Below are 27,288 nucleotides of genomic sequence, written 5' to 3'. Positions count from 1 at the left end.
AAGGTATGGTGAAGCATGTGCGGGCACTGCATTCGATTACTTTCGACACTAGTATTCACCCTTTGTTTGTTTGCGTGTTTTGTGTGATCTCTGTTTCTCCATGTCCTAACGTTCTCACTCTCTCCACATGTGTCTTTTTCCCATGATGCACCTGCTTCTCCACCTCATCTTCACCTCTTCACCTCTGTGCTGTCCGTTCGTTCGGGGGGCGGGGCATCTAGCCTCCTAAAAAGAGGTTGGATTATAATCCTGACTACTCCACACATGCTGTGGCACAGGTAAATCTACCTTCCTGGCCATCTATCCATCCTTCCTTCCTTTGTTTGTTTCTTTGCTCATCCTACAATGTGCAGTTCTGCTTTTCACTTTGCCATCTATTATATCTTAATCTTTCACTTTTCACATTTCCTCCTGCCCCATCATTTATTTTCCAGATGGCAAATGAAAATCAATTTGACCAACATGTAAATCCTTATGTAAACTATACAAATATCACATTAAATGTGAAATAATTAGTTCAGATGATAAAGGTCACTTTAATTGAGGCTTTCCTGGAGTATCAGATGAAACACTCACATATGCATTTTATGGTTTGATATGCTTTTTCATAACCTTTTTTTATAATATGAAGGGGAGTAAATGATGACAGAATTAAAATTTTTGGGTGGACTATCCCCGTAATTTCTTTGGATTTTTGGGGATTGGTTTTATCATTTCCTGTGATGAATGAATGCGTTCATGTGCATGAGAGAATGGATATCCATTTTCTTTCAAAATGTTGTTTGAGAAAAGTCACATGCTCACAAGTAATACTGAAATACTCTTTTTCTGTGCCTGTGGTTTGGCTTTTTATTTCTTTTCCTAACTGGCTTAGGATCAGCATTGGTGTGTTAAAAACGCTGTGTTGTTAATTACTTTCCTTTCTTTTCTCTGATCCATGTCGCATGGATAAGCACCAGAGTCTGCTGTATTGTGCTCAGATTTGTTGTAATTCACCCCAGGCTGTGTCAAAGGAAAGGAGGCGTGGCGATCTTGGACAACATAATAGACTGGGCTTCTTGTGACCTGGTGCCACGTGCAGACTCTCTGAATCTGTACTGTTTTGTTTGCTGGCTTTTGTTGGGCTCTGGTTACTGTGAGGCCCTGGCCCCTTTTTTATTCTTACAGGAGGTCACAGTTCATTTTCACAGTCCTTTAAGGTAGGATAGAGAGATGTGGAACCCTTGTCAGTCATCGCTTTCTTTGCGCATGCGGGGGGAAGGTTGTGAGTGAGGCACAGGACGGGTACGTTACACTTCTTTGTTCCCATGGATCTTACTCTTCCCTTTTATTGTCTGCTCTCTTTCAGTCATCCCTTTATCTCTCGCCTTCCGAGCGGCCTGATGGGCCTTCAAGGTAAGCTCCTCTTTCATTTTTGTGTCTTATTTTCTCACTCTGGATATGTTTATTGGATATCCATTGGAGGACAGAAACTAAGCATCCTCTGTCTAATCTAATTTGTTCATGTTTTAAAAGCTCTGCCACTCTTTATTTGAGTCACTTAGTGTTTACAGTATATATGAATTTTACATCTGATACTGGCGTGTGTATTCGCGTTCTTCATACCTCCTACTGTTCTCAGATCATCTCTAGCTCAGTGACACCTGCTGTTGTTCATATGGCATCTATAGGATACAGGATATGAGAACCCTTATTTATATCCTCCTGTATAGAAAACCCTGTAATCGGAGTGTCATTGTCAATATATGTACTCGAGTATGCTGTCCACTTGTCCACTATTCTGGGTTGTTTCCATTTTCCAAAATAGCGTAAACAGTTTATTAATTTTGTTTATTCGCTGTTATAGAATCATTAAAACTGCACAGCTATTCCCTTATTCCTTATTCCCTTATTTCTCTGTAATCCTGTTTACATATATTAGTGTTATAAAATTATTCAGTAATTTTATAGAATTTTTGTCAGTAATAATGTTTTGATTTGGACACTTTACTTAATTTTTGATCTGGGAATTTTAGTTCTGCAAGTGACTACAGGAAAAGGCGAAAGTCAGAACCATCTGTCACTCAAGCCAACACAGGAAGTGAGCAGAATGCCAGTCAAGTATCTTCCCGCCCTCAGGATTCCCATAAAGCACAGACATTGAAGAAGCCCACCATACGTTCCTCCCCCTCCTCACCATCCAGAGCCAAAGGTAACTTCAGACAGACTCACACAACTACACATGCAAATAGAAGCTGTTAGACTGATTGAATCTTGTTGATAATGCATCAATGTCCGCGCACACCGTCCGTGTGCAGCCCAATTTTTGTGACCGTGTGGACGGTGCGCGTACAACAGCGCATGTGCCAAATGCGTCTTCCCACGCATGTGGCCAAACGAGTATACTTTGAAAGTCTTGCGCTCTCAACTGAGCCAGGCTTTAAGGTGTACCCGGGCCTTTAGGGCATATTAAATTATTGCAATTTTTTTGGGGCGGAATAACTGTTTGATGGATTTGTTCTACGTATTAAAATTTTTAAACAAATTCTTAATGTATGTTTTATTTGATTAATGTCAGAAACCGAAAATACTAATTTCTCTTGTTCTGTCATTAGATGGTCACATTTGTGGTTAGATAGACCTAATCTGTGGAACGTTTGAATCTTTGTAGAAGATCATAATTACGTGAGACTGCATGTTTTCATATAACTATACTGACACTTTCTCACTGATACCTGTTTTCTCTCGCTATGTCCTTCTCTGTCTGCTGAAGTCACTAACCAGCTTTCCTGTCTCCTCTTTGTCATGCTGCATTGGATGTTATTTTAATTCACAGCTGGAGACGCTAGTGAGTCACTCTCCTCCTGTATGAGCTCTCCAGGTATGGAGCGTCCTTCCTCTCGTCTCTCCTCAGACTCCCTCACTATCTCCACGCCAACCTGGCGTGGCTCCAAGCGCTCCATCTGCTTCAAGAACGGTTGGCAGACAGGCCGACATGAAACTGCAGAGACTTGGAGTAGCGTTGACGATGAATCTGCCATGACCCCTTCATCACCACGGCTCAAATCACGCAGCTGTGATGACTTGTTGTCTGATGGACATGGTGCTAGTAATGACGGGAGAGCATCCACTTCTGTGACTACTACTCGCTCGGAAAGTGCTGGTTCATTGCTCGATGAAGACGCTCCACAGAAGCCTCAAGTAAAAAGTCTTACCTCATCTCCCAGGGGGCGCCGACATCACCGGCGTAAGATGGCACATGATGCTCCAGGTTTCCTTCAGCTCTACAAGAAGATGCACCACATAGACCGTGAGCAACTGTTGCCCTCAGAGGTGATTCGTTCTGTACGTGCACGAATCCTCGAGTTGGAACGGCTACAGCAACAACAGAGGCACAACCTCCATGGTTGGACACCTTTTGGACATGAGGTGCCTCAACACATGGTCCCAAACCGTATATCGGAATATGAACAGCTCATCCAGAAATCAAAATCCATGCCAGACCTTGGTGACGAAAATGCCCCTTCGGGCACCACTACACCAGGGTCCTCAAGGGCCAGCAGCTGTCCCAAACGACGCTTTTCTGTTGAATCACTTTTGGAGGAGGAAGATCCTCCAGAAAGGGCTCGAAGTCCCCCTGAGGGACATCCAAGACCAGGACCAGACAGCAGTAGACAGGTGCCAATTCATGGGAAGAACCAGAGGCAGCATCAAGACTACTCGGACAGTGAACAGGACGCCTGTGCCTCCGAAATGAGCGACATCCACATAGAAGGGTCTTCATTGTGTAGCGAGAGCGACCTGGATCATTGCTCGCTCACCTCATCGGAGAGCTTCTACGGTTCTGGGCAACATCACCATCATGGACACCATCACCATGGACACCATCACCGCCACCATCACCTGCACCAGAGTGTGGGTCAGAGTCAAGGTTACCAACACCGCCACCTCATCAGCTCCTGTAAGGGTCGCTGTCCTGCATCCTATACACGTTTCACCACCATGCTAAAACACGAGCGACAACAGGAAAGGGCTCGGCAGGAATCCCACCCTGCCCTTACATCTCCATTAGCCCAACAGTCACCCAATGAGTCAGGCCTTTCAAAACTGGCCTTCCTCGTCAGCCCTGTGCCTTTCCGCCGGAAACGAGGCTCCCCGCCGACCCAACGACGACATTGCAGAAGCGGACGGCCGAAATCCAAAACTGCAATTTATGAGGCTTTAGATGCTGCTTTGCAGGACATTTATGACCACATAAGGGCGGAAAAGGGGCAAGGACCAGCTAGGATGCCAGATGATAGCATATTGAGGCGGTTATTGGAAGAGTTGCTACCAGACGTGCCCAAGCGTAGCTCCTCCTTGCGGGCTCAAAGAGGGTCCGGCTCCCCCTCTTCGTCCCAAGTCCACCAGCCTTACCATGGAGCTCACCAATGTGCCTCCTACCAGCAGCAACACCATGCAGACGCCTCCAACAACAACCAGCATAATGTTAATGCTAATGTGCACTGCTACTCAGGTGCAGCTAGTTCTCTAAAGTTGTTTTTATCCTTCCGTATCATTATTGCAGAATCCTCACGTCATTACCTAAGATGTTACCAACCAAAAACATTCAAACGCTTTCACTTCTTTTCTACATAATCAGCATGCTTCTTCAGCATGGCACCTAGTGTCTGACTTGTATCAGTGGGTTAGGTAATTCGGTTGCCAGTGGTTTTAGGAGGAGGGACATTCTGATTCTAAAACATATTTGATTAGAGACAATAGACAATATTTTGACAATAGACAATGGCACTTTTTTAGTGCATTAGCTAATAGTTAGCTTTAATGCTAACACAAAAACTCCAATTATAAATTCATGGGGAATTGAACAGTTTTGTTTTTCTTTGCCTGTCTCATCACTGCAGTTCATATTGTTTATGTGCGATTATACAAGTGGAAAAGAAGTATTAGCAGTTTGTGGTGCAATTAATGTCTGTCTAGTTTATGCATGATTTGAGCTTAATTTTATGTTTTGTCTTTATTTTTATTTGCTGATGTATGGAATACTGTGGTTAAGGCGCTTATTTGTTTCCTTTTTTATACATTTTTATGTTAAGTTTTGGTTAAATACAGTGTTCTATGTCAAGCGCATGCCATTTTATGTCATATTGTGCTGCTCCAGATCATCCCTTATTTTCGTTTGACCCCAAATGTGAAATAAATAATCCTACATTTTTAAATTGTTTAATTTTCCTTTTGAGACCAATAGAATGCATGTGGTGCCACCATGGACACTACAGAAGTGTGTTTTCTTTCTGTTGATTTTCTCTGTGCTTCCACAGATCAGGGCTCTGATACAGGACGTCTCACACCACAAAGCAGAAGACCCACTCCAGAAAGAGAGGTAGAAATGCTGCTATCCCTTATATCTATTTTTACATGAACTAGTTTTCATTTAATTAGAACCATGATTTGAAACCTGCGGGGAAAACATAATTGATTAAATTGAGTGTCATTGAGTAAATAAATATATGGTGATGGGAAGTTTGGGAACCAATCAGAGCAAATCCTGAATCCTTATTGTACTATGCCATAAATCCCACGATCTTGTAACCTTCATTTTGGTTTAGTTCTGAGAAATTATGGCTTAGGCATGCATATGTTGGATAGCTGATGGTCTTTTTGCTTGCCTCATAGGTCTCCTCTAAGCAGATGACCTATCTTATATTGTCTTCTCTCCTCCATCAGAAACAGTCTGCCAGGGCTATTTATGATTTTAAAGCTCAGTCTGCCAAGTGAGTATAAAACTCTGAGAGACTATAACATCATCACAGCATCTCACTGAATTTGAATCTTCAAAATTGGCTGTGCCAGCTTTTTGTTTGTGAAAATTCTTTAAATTTTACGCCAGCCATTCAAAACTTTTTCTTTCTTTTGTTTTGCATTTTGCTATGTCGCATTTTTGCTCTTTGGCTTCTGCATACTGACTTGCTAAAGTGAAATTGCCTCCACATCGCAATTGAGCTGTCAGTCATTGCATGAAAGTGTCAGCTTGCATGAAAACCAATGTTAATAAAACCATTAGAGAATTTTAAGGACCATGAATTTCAGCCTGAATCACCAAAATTCCAAAATATATATATACAAGCTGTGTGTGGTACTTTTCTTTTTGTTATATTGACAATGAATTTTGGTGATATATACGCTATTACATTGTGTCCTTATGCATTTAGTTATCATTGCCATTAATGGTGAATATTTTTGTCTCTGAATTGTTCTGTTAGAAAAGTAGAGATTTGACTGACTGATGCAGAAGGTAGATTCAGTGTCAAATATGTATAAATAAATAGGTATAAATATATTCTCTTTACTGTGTACATAATCCATGTTTTGCCTGTATGTGTGTGCATTTACAGGGAACTTTCCTTTAAGAAAGGTGATGCAGTCAACATCATCAGACAGATCGACAGTAACTGGTATGAGGGGGAACACAGAGGACAGATTGGGATTTTCCCCATCTCTTATGTTGAGGTCAGTGTCTATGTAACCTATTGAGTTAAACTAAACCCAACTAACTACTAAACAAAATAAAATTCTCTCTTGCTAAATATCTTTTATTCTCTCCTTCAGAAGGTGGCATCTCCAGAGCGGAGGCAGCCTGTCAGGCCTCCTCCTCCAGCTCAGGTTCGAGAGATGGGAGAGGCCATAGCACGATACAACTTCAATGCTGACACTAACGTAGAGCTTTCTCTTAAAAAGGCAAGTGTAAACACTTATAACACACTTACCATATATCAAGCTCTAAAACACGCACTTATTAACTCACCCTAGCCTTAATAGTGTATTTGAAACATGCATGCGTGTTTTTGCTGTTGTAGGGGGAACGAGTGATCCTCCTAAGGAAGGTGGATCAAAATTGGTATGAAGGAAAGATTCCTGGCTCAAACAAACAAGGCATTTTCCCTGTGTCCTATGTCGATGTGATCAAAGGCTCTCCTTCCAAGAGCCCCAGTCACCAAGGAGACACACACACACATAGGGTACAGAAGGTAAGTCTTGGACCAGTTTTGGACCATCACACCCACACAGGTTGTCCTACAGACCTTATTAAGTTCATAAGTTCATCTTTCTGCTTTCTTTCTTCCTTGCTCAAGCACGATACAGACTCCCATGTCCTGTGGCTTGATTCTGCCACTAGGACACACCTTCAAACGGTCACTAGCGAATGGCTGTCACTCACATTGGGTGTGTCCACCACTTCCCCATCTTCCTGTGGCAGTCCAGTGCCCCCCACCCCTCCTCCCTTACCCAGCAACCTACAATACATAGGCCACCAATCCCCTGCTCCACTTGTGCGAAGGTTTACCCCACCACAAAACCTTCCCTCCACTTTTTTCAGCCATGGACCAATCACTTCAGAGTCCTCAAATGTTTCCCATGAACCTCTCGACAGAGATAAACTGACAGAAATAGATGTAAAAGAAACTTTCAGTTTACCAATGAAATGGATCACAGACCATAACCAACAGCTGTTAAGAATGAAACGAAAGGAGAGTGATGGTAAAAAGCTCTTAGAAGATATGTATGTAAAGGAGCAAAGCTTGAAACAAAACTATGACCCATCTAGGCTGATAAGCGAACCTGATCCATATGGTGAGCTTATGTCGAGGTTTCTGAAAAATCAACTTCATAATGAACTTGAAAGCAGATTGGCCAATCGATCAAAAAACATAGCTATTCAATATGTGTTACCTGATAGGCCACTGTCCATTAGTTCAAGCCACAAATCAGAAAATAAACTGGATAAGCATCACGATATCTGTGAGAAAAAGGCTGAGGAGCTGCTGTCAGTCATTTTGAATGAGAAAACTGAGTTTTACAGTCCAGTAGCTGCGCTAAAATGGGAGGAGCTTCCGGAGTTGTACATACAGGAAGAGGATGATGAAACGATCAACAGATCAGCCTTGGAGGCTGTTTCAAAAAAAGAGGTGCAACATGCAGTGTGACAGAAGCATGATAGTCTGGTTGTGTGCCGAGTTTGAACAAGTTTTAAACCTTAAAGGGGTCCTAGTATGCTTTTCCACTTTTTCAACTTTAGTTAGTTTGTAATGTTGCTGTTTGAGCATAAAAAAAGATCTTCAAGGTTACAAAGCTAAAAGTCCACTCCAAAGGGAGATATTTTATTTAACAAAATCCCCTTTTCAAGAACTACAACGCATTTTTTCCGGATCTTATGAAATCATAATATTACTCATTTAAATAATCCCCGCCCACAGAATACGCAAAAAACGGCAGGAGGCCTTTTTGAGCTGCGCTAGAAAAGACAGTGTTGTCGCTTTGTCAAAGAGACATTTTTTTCTGCAACATTTCCAAAACTCATTTGTCTGACCTTCCTAAGGCTGACGAACTTAGAGTGATTAAAATTGATTTTAATAATGTTCTTGAAGATTATAACCCCAACGTTTATCTGTGCTTTTCTTTAGCTTATGTAAGATCTCGCTTTTGTAAGACAGTTTTTCGCTCCTTAGGAAAATTAACCATGGTTTTGTGATCGATTACCTGTGTTAGTTTTCCAACAAATATTACGATTAAATGGTGGATAACATTGTATCTATAATGTATAAAAATATTACAAAAAACATACCACTCTGAAAAGTCCTGTAAAATCCGTGCTTGCAAAGTCTGTGCATGAAATCCGTTCAGGACAATCCCCTTGTTCATTAACATTGGCAGGTTCTGAATTGGTTTGAAATTGATGCCATCCTTATTTATATTAACACTAGAGAAGAATGGCGTTATGGAAGGGCGGGACATTTCCCGAACATGCGTTAAGCGGTGCCAATTACGGAACACTGAGCCAGCTAACCAATCAAAGCACATTCCGTATTTCGGAAGGAGGGGCTTCATCGAAATCTGCGTGTTCGAGCCAGACTGGGGAGAGAGGTTCTGTAATAATGTAAAATATGTGAAAAATAATGTGTTTCATGAACAATCAAGCATGAAAACATATTCTAGAGCACCCCCACCCCAAAAAAAAAAATTAAATCAAGACTTCGTAAAAGGTCATAATAGGACCCCTTTAAGTTTAACTTAATTTTTTTCCAATTCTTTGCATGTTATTTGACTAAGTTAAAGGGGCCATATCCAACATGTTTGTAAAAAAAATTATCTGAAGTCCACATACAGTATGTATAGTGTTTTTCAGTGTTTCTTAAACAGACTGGTTTTGCATCTGAACCATAATAGCCTGTTCACACCAAGAACCATAATTATAAAGATCTCAGGTTACGTCTGTAACCCTTGTTCCCTGAGAAGGGAACAAGACACTGCGTCGATAACGACACTTCAGGGACGCTCCCTTAGCATAGCGTGTCTGAAGTATAAATAAAACTATTCCAATCCTTATTGGTGCTGTGTCACGGAAGCTACAAAGGTTAGCCAGCACATAACCGAGTTAGCTATCGCAATGAAGACGCTCCCAGGCATGGAGAGGCGTGGCAACGCAACACAGTGTCTCATTCCCTTCTTAGGGAACAAGGGTTACAGACGTAACCCGAGACGTTCCCTATCGAGGGAACTTGCATTGTCGGTAACAACACTTTGGGGAACGAAATACCCACTATGTAGAGTGGTAGAGTAGTAGAGTGGGACCTCAAGGCCATAGGTGAAGGCAAACTGCGCACCTGATAGGCCGAGGCAATAGCCTTGACAATCCAATTGCTGATTGTCTGCTTGGAAGCAGGAAGCCTCAACTGGTCTGACCTCCTGCACTGAGAATACCTCTGAATATAAATGTCCAATACTCTGACAGGGCAGAGCAGATGAAGCCTCTCTTCTTCCGCCGACATATGCGGTGGAGATTGGAAGGCCTGAAGAACCACTAACCGTGCCACACTGGATGGCACCTTAGGCATGTAACCAGATCTGGGATGTAAGATGGCCTTAACTCCGCCAGGGGCAAACTCCAGGCAAGTCGGCGAGATAGCCAAGGCCTGGAGGTCCCCCACTCTCTTGTGAGAAGTGATTGCAAGGAGGAAGACCATCTTAAGTGTCAGGTTCTTCGCCTCAGCCGACTCAAACGCTTCAAAGGGAGCTAGTGACAGCCCTTCAAGAACCACTGCCAGATCCCAGATTGGTACTCTGGAACTAGTCGCAAGCCTCATCCTCCAAGGGAGGAAACGTACAACCAACTGATGCTTCCCCAGAGGCCCATCACTTACAGGAGCGTGCCATAATGGCAGCCACGTACACCTTAAGTGTGGACAGGGTAAGACCAGCAGAGAAACGATCTTGAAGGAACTCTAGCACTCAAGCTACCGGGCAGTTAACTGGGTCCAACTCGCACTCTCTACACTAAGTGGAAAACACATTCCACTTTAGGCTGTACAAAATTAGGCTCCTCAGAGAACGATTCAAGTGCCACAAATCTTAAATTGGACGCAATCCTTCTTGGGAATTATGAAGTATCGGCTGTAGAACCCAGACTCTCTGTCTGGTGGAGGAACACGCTATGGCCTCCTTTACCAACAGAGAGACCAGACCGTTGAACTTCGGGGGATGGTAACCAAACTGCAATCTGTACTTCTTTTCTACAGTCCGCAAGGCCCATGCAGATATATTCGGAAGGCATAACCATGCTCCATAATGTACTAAGGGAATCAGCATGGTGACTTCGGGTATCGTTTGGCAGGGAGAGGACGAGAGCGATTTTTGGTGTGTGGACGGAGCCTCTGGCTGACCGAAACCCTTTGAGGTGGACAAGGCAGCATGCGTTCGCTGGAAACAGAAGTGGCCCGAAGCGTGCTGGACAGCGGGATCACAACATTGATTTCCAGAGGGCTCTGTGGAGGAGGCAACCTCAATTAGAGGTGCTGCCAGAGCTAGGACCTCTTTCCGAAGTAGCCTCTCAAGACTAACCACGGGTATTTTAAATTTACTGAGTTTGGTGCCCTGAAGCGGCTGACTGGCAGGAGAAAACCGAACACAATTTTGTACAGGCCTCATCTAAGGGAGCATCCCCACAGGGCCGCAACAGCTTCGGACGGACACTGCGATTAGCAATCGCTGGAAACCAATGTGTCCCGAAGCGCACAAGGTGGCGAGAACAAGTATCGATTTCCTGAGGGCTCCATGGAGGAGCGAAATTCTCACAATGCAGGCAGGCAGCCCCATCAGAAACTGCCCATGCATGCACTGCTCCCATCTTAGATTATTATTTAGACAAGTGAAACAAGGTTTGGATGATTTAAAATATCTAACTCAAAGTTAGATAATATTCCATTTTAATTCCTCAGAATTAAATGCCGCCATAATCACCCAACAAGTGAAACCTGGTCTGAATGATAGGCTGAATTAAAATATATATTTCTCAAAGTCAGATAATATTTTATTTTAATTCCTCAGAATTTAAATAAAATTGCAGCCATAATCACCAGACAATACTGTTTTAATATTTATTTATACGGTCTCGTAATCTACGGCAACGCAAGATTCGAGCCATTCACAATATATTTGGCTTTCATCCCTCGCAAAGAAAGTCAACACCCGAAAACGCACGGCTGTACGCGTCAAGATATTTCGAAATGAACACAGCCAGCACCTTCAGGAGCTGACTTTGCAGGCCTAGCACCCAAACAGTATCACATGCACACCGATTGTGTGTGTCACTCTTATTGCAGACCCGCAATCTACGCGCTGCCTCGGCAAACACGAGATCGAGCCTTGCATTATGAAGTGGCAAACTCTCATTTACAACTTTAACTGCCTCGATGCTGAGCACATCTAATCCCTCAGAATCAGATCGCTCAGCAATCGGGTACCGGAACTATCAGAGGACTGAGAAAGTGGCTCAGTAGTCTCAAGCCCTCTTGACAGATCCATCTGCGAGCCCCACGATCTGAGCTGTCGTACCGCCTCGGCAGACACGGGACCCGGGCTCCCTCGAGAGCTGCCCAAGCGTGCTGCGCTCCAAAACAGTTTACACACAACTGATGCGCTTCCCCACCTGTAATAAATCTAGGGCAGGGGTGCACACAATGTTTAAACTGTTCATTCTACATATTTTACAACAGTATGTTGACAGACAACACCAAATAAGACAACAACACAGAATACTTGCTGAAGAGCGAAAAGCTAACTCTGTTATGTGCTGGTGTTCCTTTGTAGCTTCCATGAATGCCGTCACATGTTGTGTCAAGACGCAGCACCAATCAGGATTGGAATAGTTGCATTCATACTTCAGACGCGCTACACTAAGGGAGCACCCCCGAAGTGTCGTTACCGACGCAGTGCGAGTTCCCTCGAAAGGGAACTATATAACATGAACTACTTTTTTTTTAGGGAAAGTTACTTTAAAAAGTAATGCATTACAATATTGCGTTACTTCATTAAAAAGTAATTAATTGCGTCACTTTTTAAGAAAAATAAGGCATTACATTACTCTTGCGTTACTTTTTCTCAATTGGGCTGGTCTTGATTGTTTTGTTTTGTTTTTTAATAACAAAAAAGTTTTATTTTTGGGGCAAATGTAATTATTGGAGGTTTGCATAGTATTCTGATTTCACATTTCACTGATTTTATTCATCCTGGGGGAAAAAGACCTGTTTACCATGATATGGCTCCTTTAAATAGTCTTTGTCACACTAGTTTGTGAATTTTTGACAGTCCGGTTCAAATTTGTAAAAAGTAGGCTAGTTCACTTCAATATTTTCAGCTTTGTCCTTCTCTTTGCCAGGCTGAATCCTCCTCCATCACTCCATCTCTCCCCTTATCCTCCAACCCTGCCCCTAATTCCTCCCTTACTCTGTCTTCCACTAGCTTTTCTCCTCCACACACTGAATCATCTGCCTCTGCTGTTCATTGTTCTCCGCCATCTTCTTCCAAACCTTCTCCATGTTCTTTTGCCTCACCACTTCCTTTGGTTCCCTATTGCTCCTCTTTGCTCCAAACCTCAGTTTTTTATTCCCCTTCAGACTCTCCTCTCCCTCCATTATCTCTCTCCACTCCTTCACCTCCTCTGTCACCTCCAAACTCCCCAATCCCTCTTCCTCCCCCTCCTTCAGCGACTCTCAATATTTCTCCTCCTTCGGCCTCTTCTTTGTCTTCTAATTACATTTCGTCTTCTTCTCCTCCTCCCTCATTTCCACAACCCCTTCTTTATTCTGTTGTTCCTCAGATATACTCTCCTACTTCCACTCCAGATTTCTCAAATATCCCCTCCTCCCACTCACCTTCTCCTCCCTCCTCTCCTCATATCTCGCCAATCCCGCCAACTCCTCCTTCATCTCCTATTCCTTCTTTCCATCCTCCTCTTTATTCCTCCTGCCAGCCTCTTCTGCCAACTATTCTAGCCTCCCCACCCTCCTCTCCTTCTCCTCCTCCATCTTCTTCAGACCACATCTCAACTCCTGAAATTCCACCTTCTCCTCCCAGATCTCCTACACTCCTTTCCTCTCCTCCTCCCTCCTCTGTACCTGTAGTCTCCACTCAGCCCTTACCATCCATCCCCCCATCCTCTACATCTATTTGTCCTCTCTCCCCACACTCTCAGCCTCGGTCTCCTAAGATTAAGGTAAAAAGAATGTACAAAACAATGGTTGCAGGGGTGTGGTGCATGTACGTGAGCATTGATGTGCGACATTGACATTTTTTATATTAACCAAACATTAATAGTCATATAATTTGAGGATACAAACCCAGAACCTTCAGAAAAAAAGCATAAAGGCTATGTGTGCAATAGAAACATTCATTTAATGCAAATGACAGGACCTTGCGATAGTCTTTTCTTCCCTATTGTAATGTATATCCAAGTAAAACAGCTTCTCAAACAAGAAAAAATGTAGTGCGGGACTTGATTTTGTCCATCAGAAACTGATTGGATCGTCATTGTTTGCAATTGCTTTGATCTCATGTTAGTGGTTGTCAGAGAAGAGAGGAGATATTGTTGCAAGAGGGAGGGGAAATTACTTTGATTAAAGATTACGAGGACACAGGAATTAAAAGAAATAAAGAAAATAAATAAATACAGTTGTGGTCAGAATTATGGTAAATATGATCAAGAATGGATGTAAAAATAAATCTGCATTGTTTGTCCTTTTGATCTATCATTCAAAAAAAGAATATAGTTCTGATGTACAGCAAAAGTTTTTGAGTTTGTTGAGGCGAGGAGGAGAGTTTGAGTGGACAAAGACTCTCCAAGGATCACAGATGGAAAATTGCAGAGATTTGTTGAGTCTTGGGGTCAGACAGCCTAAAAAAAAAATTCAAACAACCCCTACATCACCACATTTTGTTTAGGAGGGATTCAAGAAAAATCCTTCTGGCTCATCCAGATTTTTATGACTGGAAATTCAAAAGGGACCTGGTTCTGTGGTCAGATGAAACTATAAAAAGAGCTTTTTGGCAGAAACCCACCAGATGGGTTTGATGCAAACAGGGATAAAAAGTACCCCATGGCCACTGTTAAAAATACAGCTGGATCTTTAATGTTGTGGTCCTGTTTTTTTGCTGGAGGTCCTGGACATCTTGTTCAGATACATGGTATCATGGATTCTAGTAAATACCAACAGATAAAAAATCAAAACGACAGCCTCTGCTGGAAATCTTATAAAGGACAGTGGTTGGATCTTCCATTAAGACAATGATCCAAAACCATCATCAAAATCAACATAAAAATGTGTCACTGAGCGCAAAAGGAAGCTTCTGCCATGACCATCCAAGTTCCCTGACCTGAACTCTATAGAAAATGAGTGGGGTTAACTGAAGAGAAGAAGCACCAATATGGAGCTGGGAATCTGATGGATCTGGAGAGATTCTGATTAATTTTGACAGCCATCTTTGATCTTATTTACATGTGGTGCCAATAATTCTGACAACTGTAATTCCAAAACTGTATAGATGTGCATGGATAAATCATTTATAATAAATACCACAAAATTCCATAAAAAATAAGAATTGTCAGTTTAGATGTCATGTTGCAAGTCTTAAAGGGCTAGTTCAAAATGTTGTCATTATAAGTACACCCTCATATTGTTCCAAACCTAAAATAGAAATATCGTATTTTGACCAGGACCAAGCAAGAACATATGGACCACGTTTGGGCCTTTGCTGTGTTTTCTGTATAGTTATGGAAAATATATCACTAGCATATCGGAATTAACGAATTTTATTTTTTTCAGTATTGTCCGATATTGGATATTTAATTGTGCTTGTCCCCTTTTTTTTATATTAACAAACAAAATAATATAATCTTATATTAAATTAATTAATATGATCTCAAAATGAACATAATCTTGAAATGATTGTCTTAGTGTTTCTTTTTAATTTAAACAAAATAGTATATAACTTTAATATGAGCATTTTATCAATAATCAGCCATAACATGATAGCATAACATCATAATAGCATAACATGATGGGTCAAATATTAATCAGTTTATCAATATCAGCCAGATTTTTAATATTGCAAACAGCCAGTGGTTTTATGAAGTTTATTGAGCGGCATGCTTTTTTTTTTTATTCTAATAAAATGTTCTATACTACAGAAAAAAAACATATGGGTTTTTATTTACACGAGGGTCAGTAAATAATGAAATAATTATATTTTTCGGGGTGAATTATCCCTATAGGGTATGAGTTCAACCCATGCTTTTTCTTATTTTTGATCACTGGAAATTTGTTGTCTAAGGACAATAATGCAAGTGAGACAGGTGTGTTTTTGCATGAATGTCTGTGTCTCTTACTTGCCCAAAGTTGGACTTTACTTTTCAAATCCCTAATATTTCAAGATTTTGGAGTTACTACTAAAACTGAAATGGAATTAACACAGCACTATTTATAACCCCATTCATGGTCTTAATCTCAATACCAGCAATGCATTTCTATGAGAATGCTGAACTCTGATTGGTTGCCTTGCATTTGATTCTTCCAGACAGTTTATAGGCAGGAAGTGGTGGTTGAGGGTAAGCCACCGCGTAGCCCCATTTCCACCAGGAGGCGCTGTTTATCTCCCTGTTTATCACCCAGTAGAGCACGAAGGGTAGGATGGAGTGTGCTGTGACACTAGCAGCAGTGCAGACTGGGAAATTAAGTCCTTTCTAATCTCTTTTATAGTCCTCTGGTCGCATCATGGGTGGATTTCCTCTATGTGTGTATTGTAACAACAGGTTTTCTATAAGCTCTGTGATGACGATGAAGACTCATAGAATGAAATCATGTGCCTGGATTTGGCATGATATTCTAAAAGTGTTACATGTACACTATAGTGACACTTTCCACTCTCTTTCTCTGTCTCCCAGAAAATGACGCAGGATTCCCAGCATTCAGGCGGTGACCCGTAAGTACATTTCACAGTTTTTGACACTGTCCGTGTTGTTTTGTTTGTTCACTTTCCAACCATAAACAGCACATTTTAAAAACATTATTTTAATGTTGCTCAAGCTTCCAAGCTGTCTACAACTATGTGCCTCGTAATGAGGATGAGCTGGAGCTGAAGGAGGGAGACGTTGTTGATGTCATAGAGAAATGTGACGATGGATGGTTTGTGGGTATGTCTTTTATAAAGCTATACAGTCAGCACCTCTGCAAATGGTTTGTCATTTTCATTAGCAAGACTTGCTTGAATGCTGTTCTTTTGAAATTTCTATTCATGAAAGAATCCCGGAAAAAATGTATCAAGGTTTTCAAAATATTAAGCAACACAACTGTTTTCAGCTTTGCTATCACAGGAATAACTACATTTTAAAATATATTAAAATATACAGTTGTAATAATATTTCACAATATTACTGTTTTTACTGTATTTTTGATCAAATACAAGCAACCTTGGTTAGCATATAAGGGTTCTTTTTAAAAACATTTATAAAATCTTATTGACCCCGAACTTTTTATCAAATGGTTATATATACTAATGAGTGGCTGGCTGTACTTTCAGAGCTACTGTTATTACCAAACAAATCAATGAATGAATGATTTGATTTGAAGTTACTTTAACTGTACTTTTTTTTTAACTGCACCGCTAGGTATGTAAGAAATCAGTTACTTTGGCCAGTATATTCAGTATACAATCATTATACAAAAATGTTTGACCAAATGATGTGATTGACCGATCAGAATCAAGAATTCCAGAGTAAATGTAATTATTATAATATATACATTATGTACACCAATCAGTCATAACATTATGACCACCTTCCTAATATTAATCCTAATATTGTGTTGGTCCCCCTTTTTGCTGCCATAACAGCCCTGACCCGTCAAGACATGGACTCCACTAGACCCCTGAAGGTGTGCTGTGGTATCTGGCACCAATATGTTAGCAGCAGATCCTTTAAGTCCTGCAAGTTGCGCGGTGGGGCCTCTATGGATCAGACTTGTTTGTTCAGCACATCCCACAGATGCTCGATTGGATTGAGATCTGGGGAATTTGGAGGCCAACTCAACACCTCAAACTCGTTGTTGTGCTCCTCAAACCATTCCTGAACCATTTTTGCTTTGTGGCAGGGCTCATTATCCTGCTGAAAGAGGCCACAGCCCCCAGGGAATACCGTTTCCATGAAAGGGTGTACATGGTCTGCAACAATGCTTAGGTAGGTGGTACCTGTCAAAGTAACATGGATGGCAGGACCCAAGTTTTCCCAGCAGAACATTGCCCAAAGCATCACACTGCCTCCGCCGGCTTGCCTTCTTCCCATAGTGCATCCTGGTGCCATGTGTTCCCCAGGTAAGTACGCACAAGCACCCGGCCATCCACGTGATGTAAAAGAAAATGTGATTGATCAGGCTAGGCCACCTTTTTCCATTGCTCCGTGGTCCAGTTCTGATAATCGCGTGCCCAATGTTGGCGCTTTTGGCGGTGGACTGGGGTCAGCATGGGTACCCTGACTGGTCTGCAGCTATGCAGCCCCATACGCAACAAACTGTGATGCACTGTGTATTCTGACATCTTTTTATCTGAACCAGCATTAACTTCCTGAGCAATTTGAGCTACAGTAGCTCGTCTGTTTGATCGGAACACACGGGCCAGCCTTCGCTCCCCACGTGCATCAATGAGCCTTGGCTGCCACCGGTTCACCATTGTTCCTACCTTGGACCACTTTTGATAGATACTGACCACTGCAGATCGGGAACAACCCACAAGAGCAGCAGTTTTGGAGATGCTCTGACCCAATCATTTAGCCATCACAATTTGGCCCTTGTCAAACTCGCTCAAGTCCTTACGCTTGTCCATTTTTTCCTGCTTCTAACACATCAACTTTGAGGACAAAATGGTCACTTGCTGCCTAATGTATCCCACCCACTAACAGGTGCCGTGATGAAGAGATGATCAGTGTTATTCACTTTACCTATGATAGGTCATAATGTTATGCCTGATCGGTGTATTTTTATAGATATACTGCATATATATATATATAAAATGTGTATGTGTGTGTTCATGTTTTTCTATCCCGGTGGGGACTTCAACCTGAATGCACACTTGTGTCACCGTGGGTACTTAAATTGAGGTCCCCATGAGGAAACAAGTTTATAAATGAGTTTTTTTGAAAATGTAAAACTGCATAAAGTTTTGTGTGATGGGTAGGGGGTAAGGTTAGTGTAAGGGGATAGAATATACCATTACGTATATGGAGATTTGCCACAGAGATAATAAACCAAACTGTGTATGTGTGTGTTTTTGTGTGTGTGTGTGTGTGTGTGTGTGTGTGTGTGTATGACAACATAAGTTTAATGACATGTTTTGACTATTATGTACATGAAAAAAGATGTTTACGTGATGTACAACGTAATCATGTTTCATCATGAAAACTGTTCACGAAAGTTAATGTATTGTATTGCTGATACTCATCTTGTCTGTGTCTTTATTTTAGGTACCTCTCGTAGAACCAAGCTATTCGGAACGTTCCCAGGAAACTACGTTAAACTGCTTTAACAAAGAGGAAGCAATGGCACAAATACGGCCACTCCAGTGCCTACTGTGTAGGGCCAATGAGGCACCTCACCTTTGAGAAAGTGTGTGTGTGTGTCTTTATGTGTGAGTGTGTTCACAAACACAACATTTTTAGCCCTGCCATTTCTGCACAGACAAACCACTGTTAATTTCAGTTGATTTCACTTCGAGCACTTTTTTTGTGCCATCACACAGTCTCCTCACTGTTTCTTCATCTGCTATTTTGACATTTTGTTATTTTCCAGGATGCAGTAGAGCTAGTACAGTGAGGATTCAGGTATTGAGTGAGCTCAGTAGAACAGTATAAATGGCACTGAGGAGAAACCTCAGGCATCAGTGTTAAACTGAGTGTGTGTATATGTCTGTGTGTAGTGTAATAAACAGTGCACGGTTAATAGCAATATAGAGACTGCTGGTTATAGATGAGGATGTATAGTTTCATTAAAATGAGCTATACAGGTGATTATCATGGACAATTATGAAATTGCTCATTCCCCTTATGTGGCCAAAATATGGAAGTGATAGAAACAGATGTGTTTTTAACCATTAATTGTATAGTTAACTATATGATTGTCTTCTCAATGGCAAAAAAAAGTGTCCCAATCACCCTGAATTTACCCCTACTTTTGCCATACAGAATTACGAAAATAACTGTCATGGAGCAATTTTGCTATGGTTTAAAGGTGAACTATGTAGGATTTTTGCAGTAAAACATCCAGAAATCACTAGGCCAGTGTTATATATTTTGTTCAGTTGAGTACTTAGAATATCCCAAATGTTTTCAACTATTTGTAAATCGTGAGAAAATTGCTATTTTAACCAAGGAGCCGGGACGTGTGAGCTATGCGTGTGAGGGAGTCGCCTGTCGATTGCGTCATATCTGCGTCACCCTCGGTCTCCGGTTTTATTCAGTGAAACACTTTACTCTCACTGCATTGTGAACAAGTGTCATAGCAGCCGCCGAGCGAACGTCATAACTTCCTTTTCAACACACTCAGATATATCTAATACGATAAACAGAGCTGCGTTACCTCAGACTCATGACTGGAGAAGAGGAAGTGCCGCCGGCAACAGTGTCATAATAAAAGTCCCGCCGGCGACTATGCCATAATAACAGTCCCGCTCTTCAATCGCTCCTGTGGCCTTGCTCAGCTCCACAACACTCGCTCCTGCTCTGCTTCAGACTACAGTAATGTTAATAATCGCATCCATGAACATGATTTCTGCCCGAGTCCTATCCTGACTGTTTCCCACCGGCTGTGAGGTGAAGACCACATGTCCCGAGATTCTGCGCTCAAACGTGGCGTCATCAAACTACGCCTTTGTTTTGAACAGGCGACATCTAGTGGACGGAAAAGTTACATAGTGTAGCTTTAAGTGGCAATCATTCATGTATAGGATAATGTTCACATAATTATCAGTGCATTGTAGGTATTTGTATAAGTTGTCTTTAAAAAGAAAGTGCATTGACATTCTGGAAAGGTAAGATGCTTTTATGGGATTTGGTAACAAATATTTGATTAATGAACCTGTTTTCTAATGTCTACTTGAGAATTTTATGAATGGACTGAGTTTTAGAATTGTAAACCAGACTTTCATACAGTAAAAAACATGTAAATCAATCAAGATTAAATCATTGCTGGTTTTAGTAATGAATGGCAAAAATGTTACAATAACAAGGTGAGCCTGTTATAATGTTTTGTTTTGTTTTATTTGTTAACCTAAAATAACTAATTTATCTGAAAGGTAATTTCTCAATTTTCACTTTTTTTGAAAGTTTGATCTCTGGTATAAAACTTAAATGATATAATTTATCTGCCACATTTCTCATGAGGTTCACTCATATAGAGATTGCATCATATAATGCAATAGAGAGAGTAGTTGGTCATTGATGAATGTTGTAGCTTGTATGCTTGTCTAAAAGTTCACGTTTCGTTTTTGAAGGATTTGTATATCAGTATTTTCTGCACTAAGTGTATCACTTGTGTTCTCATCTGAAAACATAGCTTGTGTTGCATCGGCTTTTACAAGTACGTATATTCAGTATATGGAAAAGTGTGTCTATGGATTTCACAGACAGCAGAGCAATCTGAAAGCACCTTAAACATTAGTTTTATTATTTTTGTTTTCTTTAAAGTTGAAGTGTGTACGCATGTTAATAGGTTGATTCATCCAAGTGTGAACACTGTGGCACTTTGTTGATTTGAGCACAGCCAATAGTTTGAGTTTGGGGCGGGGTTATCTGTTTGGCTGTCCAACCAATGTTATCTGCCTGCAATACCGGAGGCTGCACTTTTAGGACCGCCGCAGTTTCAGGACTGCATTTCTTGGACCCTAGTTTTGTTTGTGACAGCGCCATCTAGCCAACTGTACTCCAACACAGGAGACCTGATTCAAACTTTTTCCATCAGATTTTTAACAAAACAGCAGGCACGGCCTTGGAAACCTGTTTGAAAACATTTGCAGTTACATTCGTTGATGCAGAAATTACACACTTCAGCTTTAAATATTTTAATCACACTGTTTGCATTTTCCAGCTTCACAGCTGTGTTTGCTGATACTTTATATGTCCTTTTGTATTGTACTGTACATGAGTTTCACTTCCATTCTAAAGCCCTTCCTTTCTCCCTTTTGGTTTCTTTCATTTGTTTTTAGTCCTTTATACTTCATCCCATGTGCCAAATGTATTCTACACAGCCATCTTCTTTAGTGCAAAAAAGAAAGAAAATGTATGCAAAAAAAGACATAAGCAAAGAACATTTTTGGGACTAATAAAGGACTTTCTTCAGCACAGGATGGATACTGATGCACGCTGTAGTCAAACTGCAGCCACTGTTTGCCTTTGCTACAGCCACAAACTCTCCTCTAAAGACAGTGGATTTTTTGGAGGATATCGTTTGCCTTTTTCTTTATAGGCATATAGTGTTAGTGTTAACACTATATAACATATAGTGTTATTTGATGTGTGTGTGCTTGATGAACTGGTGAGCTTGAGAGGATCTTTAACCTGCTCACTTTCAAATAAAGTTCTCTCTCCCCCTTTCTTTCCTATTTTCTTTCTTTCTCTATCTCTCCCCCTGTGTGCCTGCTCTTTTGTTTTGTTCTGTATCCAATAAATTTCTGCTCAGTTATTTGAGCTTGTATGTTTATCCATTGCCTCCAATTCTGATATTTGAACACAGGGACTGTAATTTTTAATTCATTTCAAGTATTATGCAATCTTTTTATGTTTTTCTTTGCACAGCTACAAAGTGTAAATTACAAATCGAATAGGAAGGCGATTGGTATTTATTGTAAAGACAACACAGGCAAACATGACAAGAAAAGCATTTCACTAATATAAGTTTATATGATGATACATGATAGGCCATTCAGAAGTTAATCACGATTAATCTTTTGACAGCCCTAATTATTATCAATGTTAAAGTGCAGCTTTGTGGAAACTGTGATGCATTTTTTGAATAGAAAGTTTAAAAGAATAGCATTTATTTGAAATATAAATCTTTTGTAACATTATAAATGTCTTTACTTTCACATTTGAACGGTATATTTATAATGTAATGACATTCATGCATTTGTAAGTGTCCAAATAACTTTGCCTGATGTATAAGAATATACTTGATACTTTAATAATATTGTAAATTACCAGTACAAAGTCTGTGGTACTATAATGGTTAATCACCAAAACATTTAATTACCATGATAGTGTGTCCAAAAACATGTATTACCACGGCACTTTTTGTTAGTGTATTTGAGGTTTTTTTTAATACCATAACAACTGTGAACACACAGTGTAGTAGTTGTAGCCAGAGAGATATGAGCATCTGATTTATTCTCATTGACTTTTATTTTGTTTGGCCATATTCCCCAAAACCTTTTATGGAATAAATCAATCAGGCCTGTTGAAGTCCAAATTCTGGCAGTGTCTTTGGGGTTACATTGTTACTCTGTTGTTAAAGAGGTATAAACATGTATTATAATAGAGTTCTGTCATTTATTTTTATATATTTAAAGTTGACTGAACCAAAACATTGAGGAATGAATCAGTCAGATAAGATAAGAAAGGGAGGAAGCCCAACTATTTGTGTACGAAAAAAAGCAATGAAAGGAAAGTTTACATTTGGATCCATGTCCACTGCCTTGAATTTATCATTACTATCAACAAAGTGGAAATATAAAAATAGGTCACATAAGAGGAGAAGATGTAAAAATGAGAGAAACTGAACAGGGCTTGTCTTAACTACATGTGAGATGCAGCGAAATCCAGATTGGTAATAAAAGAATGTGCCTGTGAGACTTCACAAGCCTCCACTTCGTTCACTCACCAAATAAGGGCAGAAGCAGTGAGCCCTGTCTCCAGGCCCATATACAAGCGCCCGGCCAGCCATGAGGACCAGAGAGTCCTGCCTACATCTCTAGTGGATGCATGACAGGGTGGTCAATGTTTCTTTGTAGCTCTGATCTAAGATCAGTCTCTCTTACCAGGAATATGGTAGAATATTTTTATGTTAGCAGAAAAGTGAACCTTGAACTTATGCTTAACCCTCCTAAGCAGGACAAAAATGGTCACACCTTGACTGTTTGTGGTCATTTTTTTATCTTAAATGGCCACGGTATGACTTTTCATGGGTGAACATGATTTCACCAAGTGCACGTTCCTGGATCAACATCTTTGTTGATCTTGGAACAACATTCCAATCAACTAATCAAATTTGAGGCCCACTGAAGTGCCTTGAAATGTGCAGCATTATTCAATGTGTTGACGTAATTTCCCCTGAAATGGCTCCAGCTGTTAGCAGCTCCTCCCCTTTTTTGAAACAGCCAATAGCCAATAATCTCCTCCATATCGCTTTGAAATACAGCATTCTGTGCAGCATTTAAATGGGTCCGTTTTGTTGTATGCGCCGACTCGCCCATATGATCTGCGCTCTCGTGTGTCTAGCCAACGGCTCTGGTCTAGACAATGTGTGTGCGCTGCGGCGGTGCGCGTGAAACTAACGTGAAACCAGACTTCATTCGCCTCAACTGAAAGCATATTTACACTGTCTGAATCGTTTCCTATCACATATATAGTGCGCTATGTGCCATTCACCATGTAGTAAATAGTAAATGTGTGAACAGCTGACCGATTTCAACCACAGCTTCAGTGTCTATTTATAGTGCAGGGGGCGGGCGCTTCAGATTCTTGAGACCATTTGATTGGACAGAAGATGAGAGTGAGAGACTGTACGTTTTGAATGCTTATATCTCCTAAATGCGAATTTTGTCATTGTTTTGAACACACCAACTTATTCATAACCTTAAGGCTAGCATAGTCTTACTAAAAGCTAAAAAACTTCAATTTTGATTTCAGGGGGCCTTTAATGTCAAGTTTAGCCTTCAACAGGGGTTAGGGGCTTCTACACCATTCTTATTCACCTCATTTATCTCTGATTTTCTGATTAGGGTTAGGTTTAGGGGTAGGGACAGGGACAGGGTTAGGACTATGTTTTTGGACAAGAATGTTGTTCCAGGATCAACAAAAGCTGTTGATCCAGGAACATTGCAAAATCACAGCGACCCTTTTTTATGACTGCCACAGTTGTTTGCGGGAAGATAGAGGAAGAGAGAAGAAGAAAATTGATTCCAAACAACAAAATGTAATGATAAATACCAAAATGCAGGCAGACAAGCGACATCACTGACACTGGAGACCAAGGCGATGCCGCTGCGCCAAACGTCAAAAGCAGAGCCAGAGTACCTGAGGGCGGAGGTGGAGCCGGTGTGATGGAGGACAGAGGTGACACCAAGGGGAAGGAGGATCCCGCTGCAGCTGTAGGTGTGGAGGGACGGGGCGCAGCCGGCAGGACGAGAAAACTTGGTGGAGCCCAAAGTCCGAGGGTCTCTGGTGAAGCCGAAGGTGGGGAAAGCCAAGGCCAAGCCGACAGGTCAACAGGCCAAGATGGAGCAAAGAGATCTGAGGCCGGAGGCGGAACCGCAAGATCCTCTTGAACTGACGCTGCTGGTGGTAGCACAACCTGTGGCTCGGCGTCATAGCAGGGCTGTAAACATCCAGCAGTGGAGGGGCAATCCTGTGGTGTCTGGGAGGCCGATATGTTGGTTGAATGTTCCCCTGATTTGGAACAAGCCAACAAGTTCTTAAGAGTCTCATTATCCATCTTGGGCAGGTCAGGTCATCTGTCACAGTTGATTGCAGACAGACAGATGAAGGCAGAAGAAGATGATTCAAAGAACAACGTTTTATGATAAATACCAATAGGCAGGCAGGCAGTAGCAAACACTCTTAACATAACGGTGACCTGACAGAGAATGAACATAAGGGAACAACTTATAAAGGAACACAAACGAGACTAACTAATGAAACACAGCTGGTAACCTATGTGAACAAATGAGGCGCGGGAAAAACAAAGGAACATGGAACTGAAAAAAATACAAACTAAAAGTCCACTGAACATAACATAATAGTGACAATGACCACTTATGGTGCGTGCACACCAAAAGCAAATTTAATTATATGCACGAATAGATTGCATAAAAAGTCAATGCAAAGACACGAATAGATGCAAATTCGCGCCGGGTGACGCAAATTGGGCAACACATATAACGCGAGTGCCTCAATTACGTCTTCCACATAAGTTGAAAAATGTAAACTCGAGTGGAAAATTCGCATGACACGCTGTCGCACAAGCCAATCAGCGAAGAGCTTATTGACATGTTATCAAACTGGGCATCCGCCATCCTCAAGTATCGCTGGAAGTGGCTGTCATCCAGGTGCAGTTCCTGGAGAAGACAGTGAAATTCACCAAATTGTGTGGACCTCTGGATGGTGCTGTGAACCCAGACCATAGACTGTAAAAAAATATGGATGTAGTGTCCATGACGTCACCCATAGGATTCTGAAGAGCCGTTTTGAAGCGCAAAGTAGGGATTAGCTGGCCGTTGCCATCTTGTCAGCGTGTCATCGCGTGTCACTCCCGGATAACAGAAAATGGGCAAAGAGGCGAGACCTGGGTGGAGCTGAAGTGAAGCGATGACTAACAGACAGCAGATAAATGGCTATCCACCTGTCACTCAAAGCGGCCACGCCCTTAATTATGCAGAACTTTAAGGCTTTATATAATGTAAACGAATGAGTTATCAAAAAATTCACCCCCCTCACAGTTGTCATGAAAAGCAAAATTAGCCGTATAGAACAAAACCACAATTTGTACCAGGCTGTAAACGTGTGTTTTTCTGCTGTACAGTTGAGCATTTTAACATGGGGCTCAATGAGATTCTGCTCCCTTCTAGAGCCTGTCCCTAATCGCTTGACCAAGACACATCGCGTTTGGCTTTCCGGTGTATTTGGGACTTCCACAACAGGTGCAGAGCAACAATAGCATTTATCTCCAACATGGTTGATGACAGAAAAAAATGACAATTTTTTTTTGTTGTTGACGATGATGATGTGCGTTAAGACACTATTGTGCAATGTTTTTATTCACACAAGTGATACGAAAAACAAGTAATCCTGCGAGTAGAGCGAGTAACGCAATGTGAATATTGGTTTCGCTTTTGGTGTGCACACACTATTAGACTCATTGAAAAAAGTTACCAAAGTTAAACAAATTATATAACAAGTAGCCAGGCTACAATGGGAGCTAGGGAAGGCCTGCAATCAATCAAGAAATCAATTCAAGGTAAAAACTCTAAAAAGTTAAGTCTATTTCCTCAAACACATGAAGACCATTTCTGATATTGTCATTCTGCAAACTCTTTCATTATTAATTAACTACATGTACTTTCCATAAAGTTACGGTGAAGTGCTGGGGTTTGGTTTAGGGTTAGTTACTTGAAATTTTGCATAATTTACTTTTATTACTATAGCAAGTACATGTAGTAACGTGTAACTATGCCATCTTAAAATAAAGGGGTCCATCAACTGTTTGGTTACCCACATTATTCAAAATATCTTCTTTGGTGTTCAGCAATTCATATGGGTTTGGAACAACTTGAGGGTGAGTAAATGATGACAGAATTTTCATTTTTGGGTGAACTACCACTGGAAAAAATTATCTTAGTTCTGAAAACGAATGTGCAAACGTGGCTTGGCATACCTAATATTGCTGTATTGTTCTGATATAGAATTGAGGTGCAAGATTAGTTGTGATAAAACGGATTAAGATGTAAATGTATAAAGAGAGTGGCACCGAAATGTAGAGAGTGAAATGAGAACTTAGTGGAAGGGAGCAGGGGGAGATGAGATGGAAACAGTGATGAATAGACAGATAGAGAGGGAAGAGCATTATTAAAAAGAAAAAAAAAGTGAGAGAGAAAGATAGAAAGAGAGAGAGATAGCCCTCACTCTGGAGGAGTGGTCTTCCCTCTGCTCAAAAGGATTTAGAGCCG

The 27,288-nt window shown here is 41.1% G+C and overlaps 2 protein-coding genes across 2 annotated transcripts in view; both read left to right on the top strand.

Moving 5' to 3' along the window:
• LOC307123153 (sorbin and SH3 domain-containing protein 2-like) overlaps positions 1-21,943 on the top strand; it is a 74,223-nt gene extending 52,280 nt beyond the window's left edge. Inside the window, exons 14-25 of the mRNA XM_079811569.1 lie at positions 222-278; positions 1,349-1,395; positions 2,016-2,191; positions 2,816-4,495; positions 5,301-5,362; positions 5,656-5,753; positions 6,375-6,489; positions 6,589-6,717; positions 6,837-7,007; positions 16,253-16,290; positions 16,395-16,501; positions 18,821-21,943. Of these exons, the coding sequence (XP_079667695.1) occupies positions 222-278; positions 1,349-1,395; positions 2,016-2,191; positions 2,816-4,495; positions 5,301-5,362; positions 5,656-5,753; positions 6,375-6,489; positions 6,589-6,717; positions 6,837-7,007; positions 16,253-16,290; positions 16,395-16,501; positions 18,821-18,882 (2,742 nt within the window). The 3' untranslated portion in view covers positions 18,883-21,943. The remainder of the gene's footprint in view (positions 1-221; positions 279-1,348; positions 1,396-2,015; positions 2,192-2,815; positions 4,496-5,300; positions 5,363-5,655; positions 5,754-6,374; positions 6,490-6,588; positions 6,718-6,836; positions 7,008-16,252; positions 16,291-16,394; positions 16,502-18,820) is intronic.
• On the top strand, positions 7,320-15,276 carry LOC307123152 (uncharacterized protein). The gene is made up of 2 exons (XM_079811568.1): positions 7,320-7,946; positions 12,692-15,276. Exons 1-2 carry the CDS (start codon positions 7,458-7,460, stop codon positions 13,598-13,600), a joined length of 1,398 nt encoding a protein of 465 aa, XP_079667694.1. The 5' UTR covers positions 7,320-7,457; the 3' UTR covers positions 13,601-15,276.
• Positions 21,944-27,288: the final 5,345 nt, after the last annotated feature.

The sequence above is a fragment of the Gobio gobio genome, assembly GCF_949357685.1.
Source record: "Gobio gobio genome assembly, chromosome: 3".
Taxonomy (NCBI): Eukaryota; Metazoa; Chordata; class Actinopteri; order Cypriniformes; family Gobionidae; genus Gobio; species Gobio gobio.
This window is presented reverse-complemented; position numbering and strand designations above follow the sequence as displayed.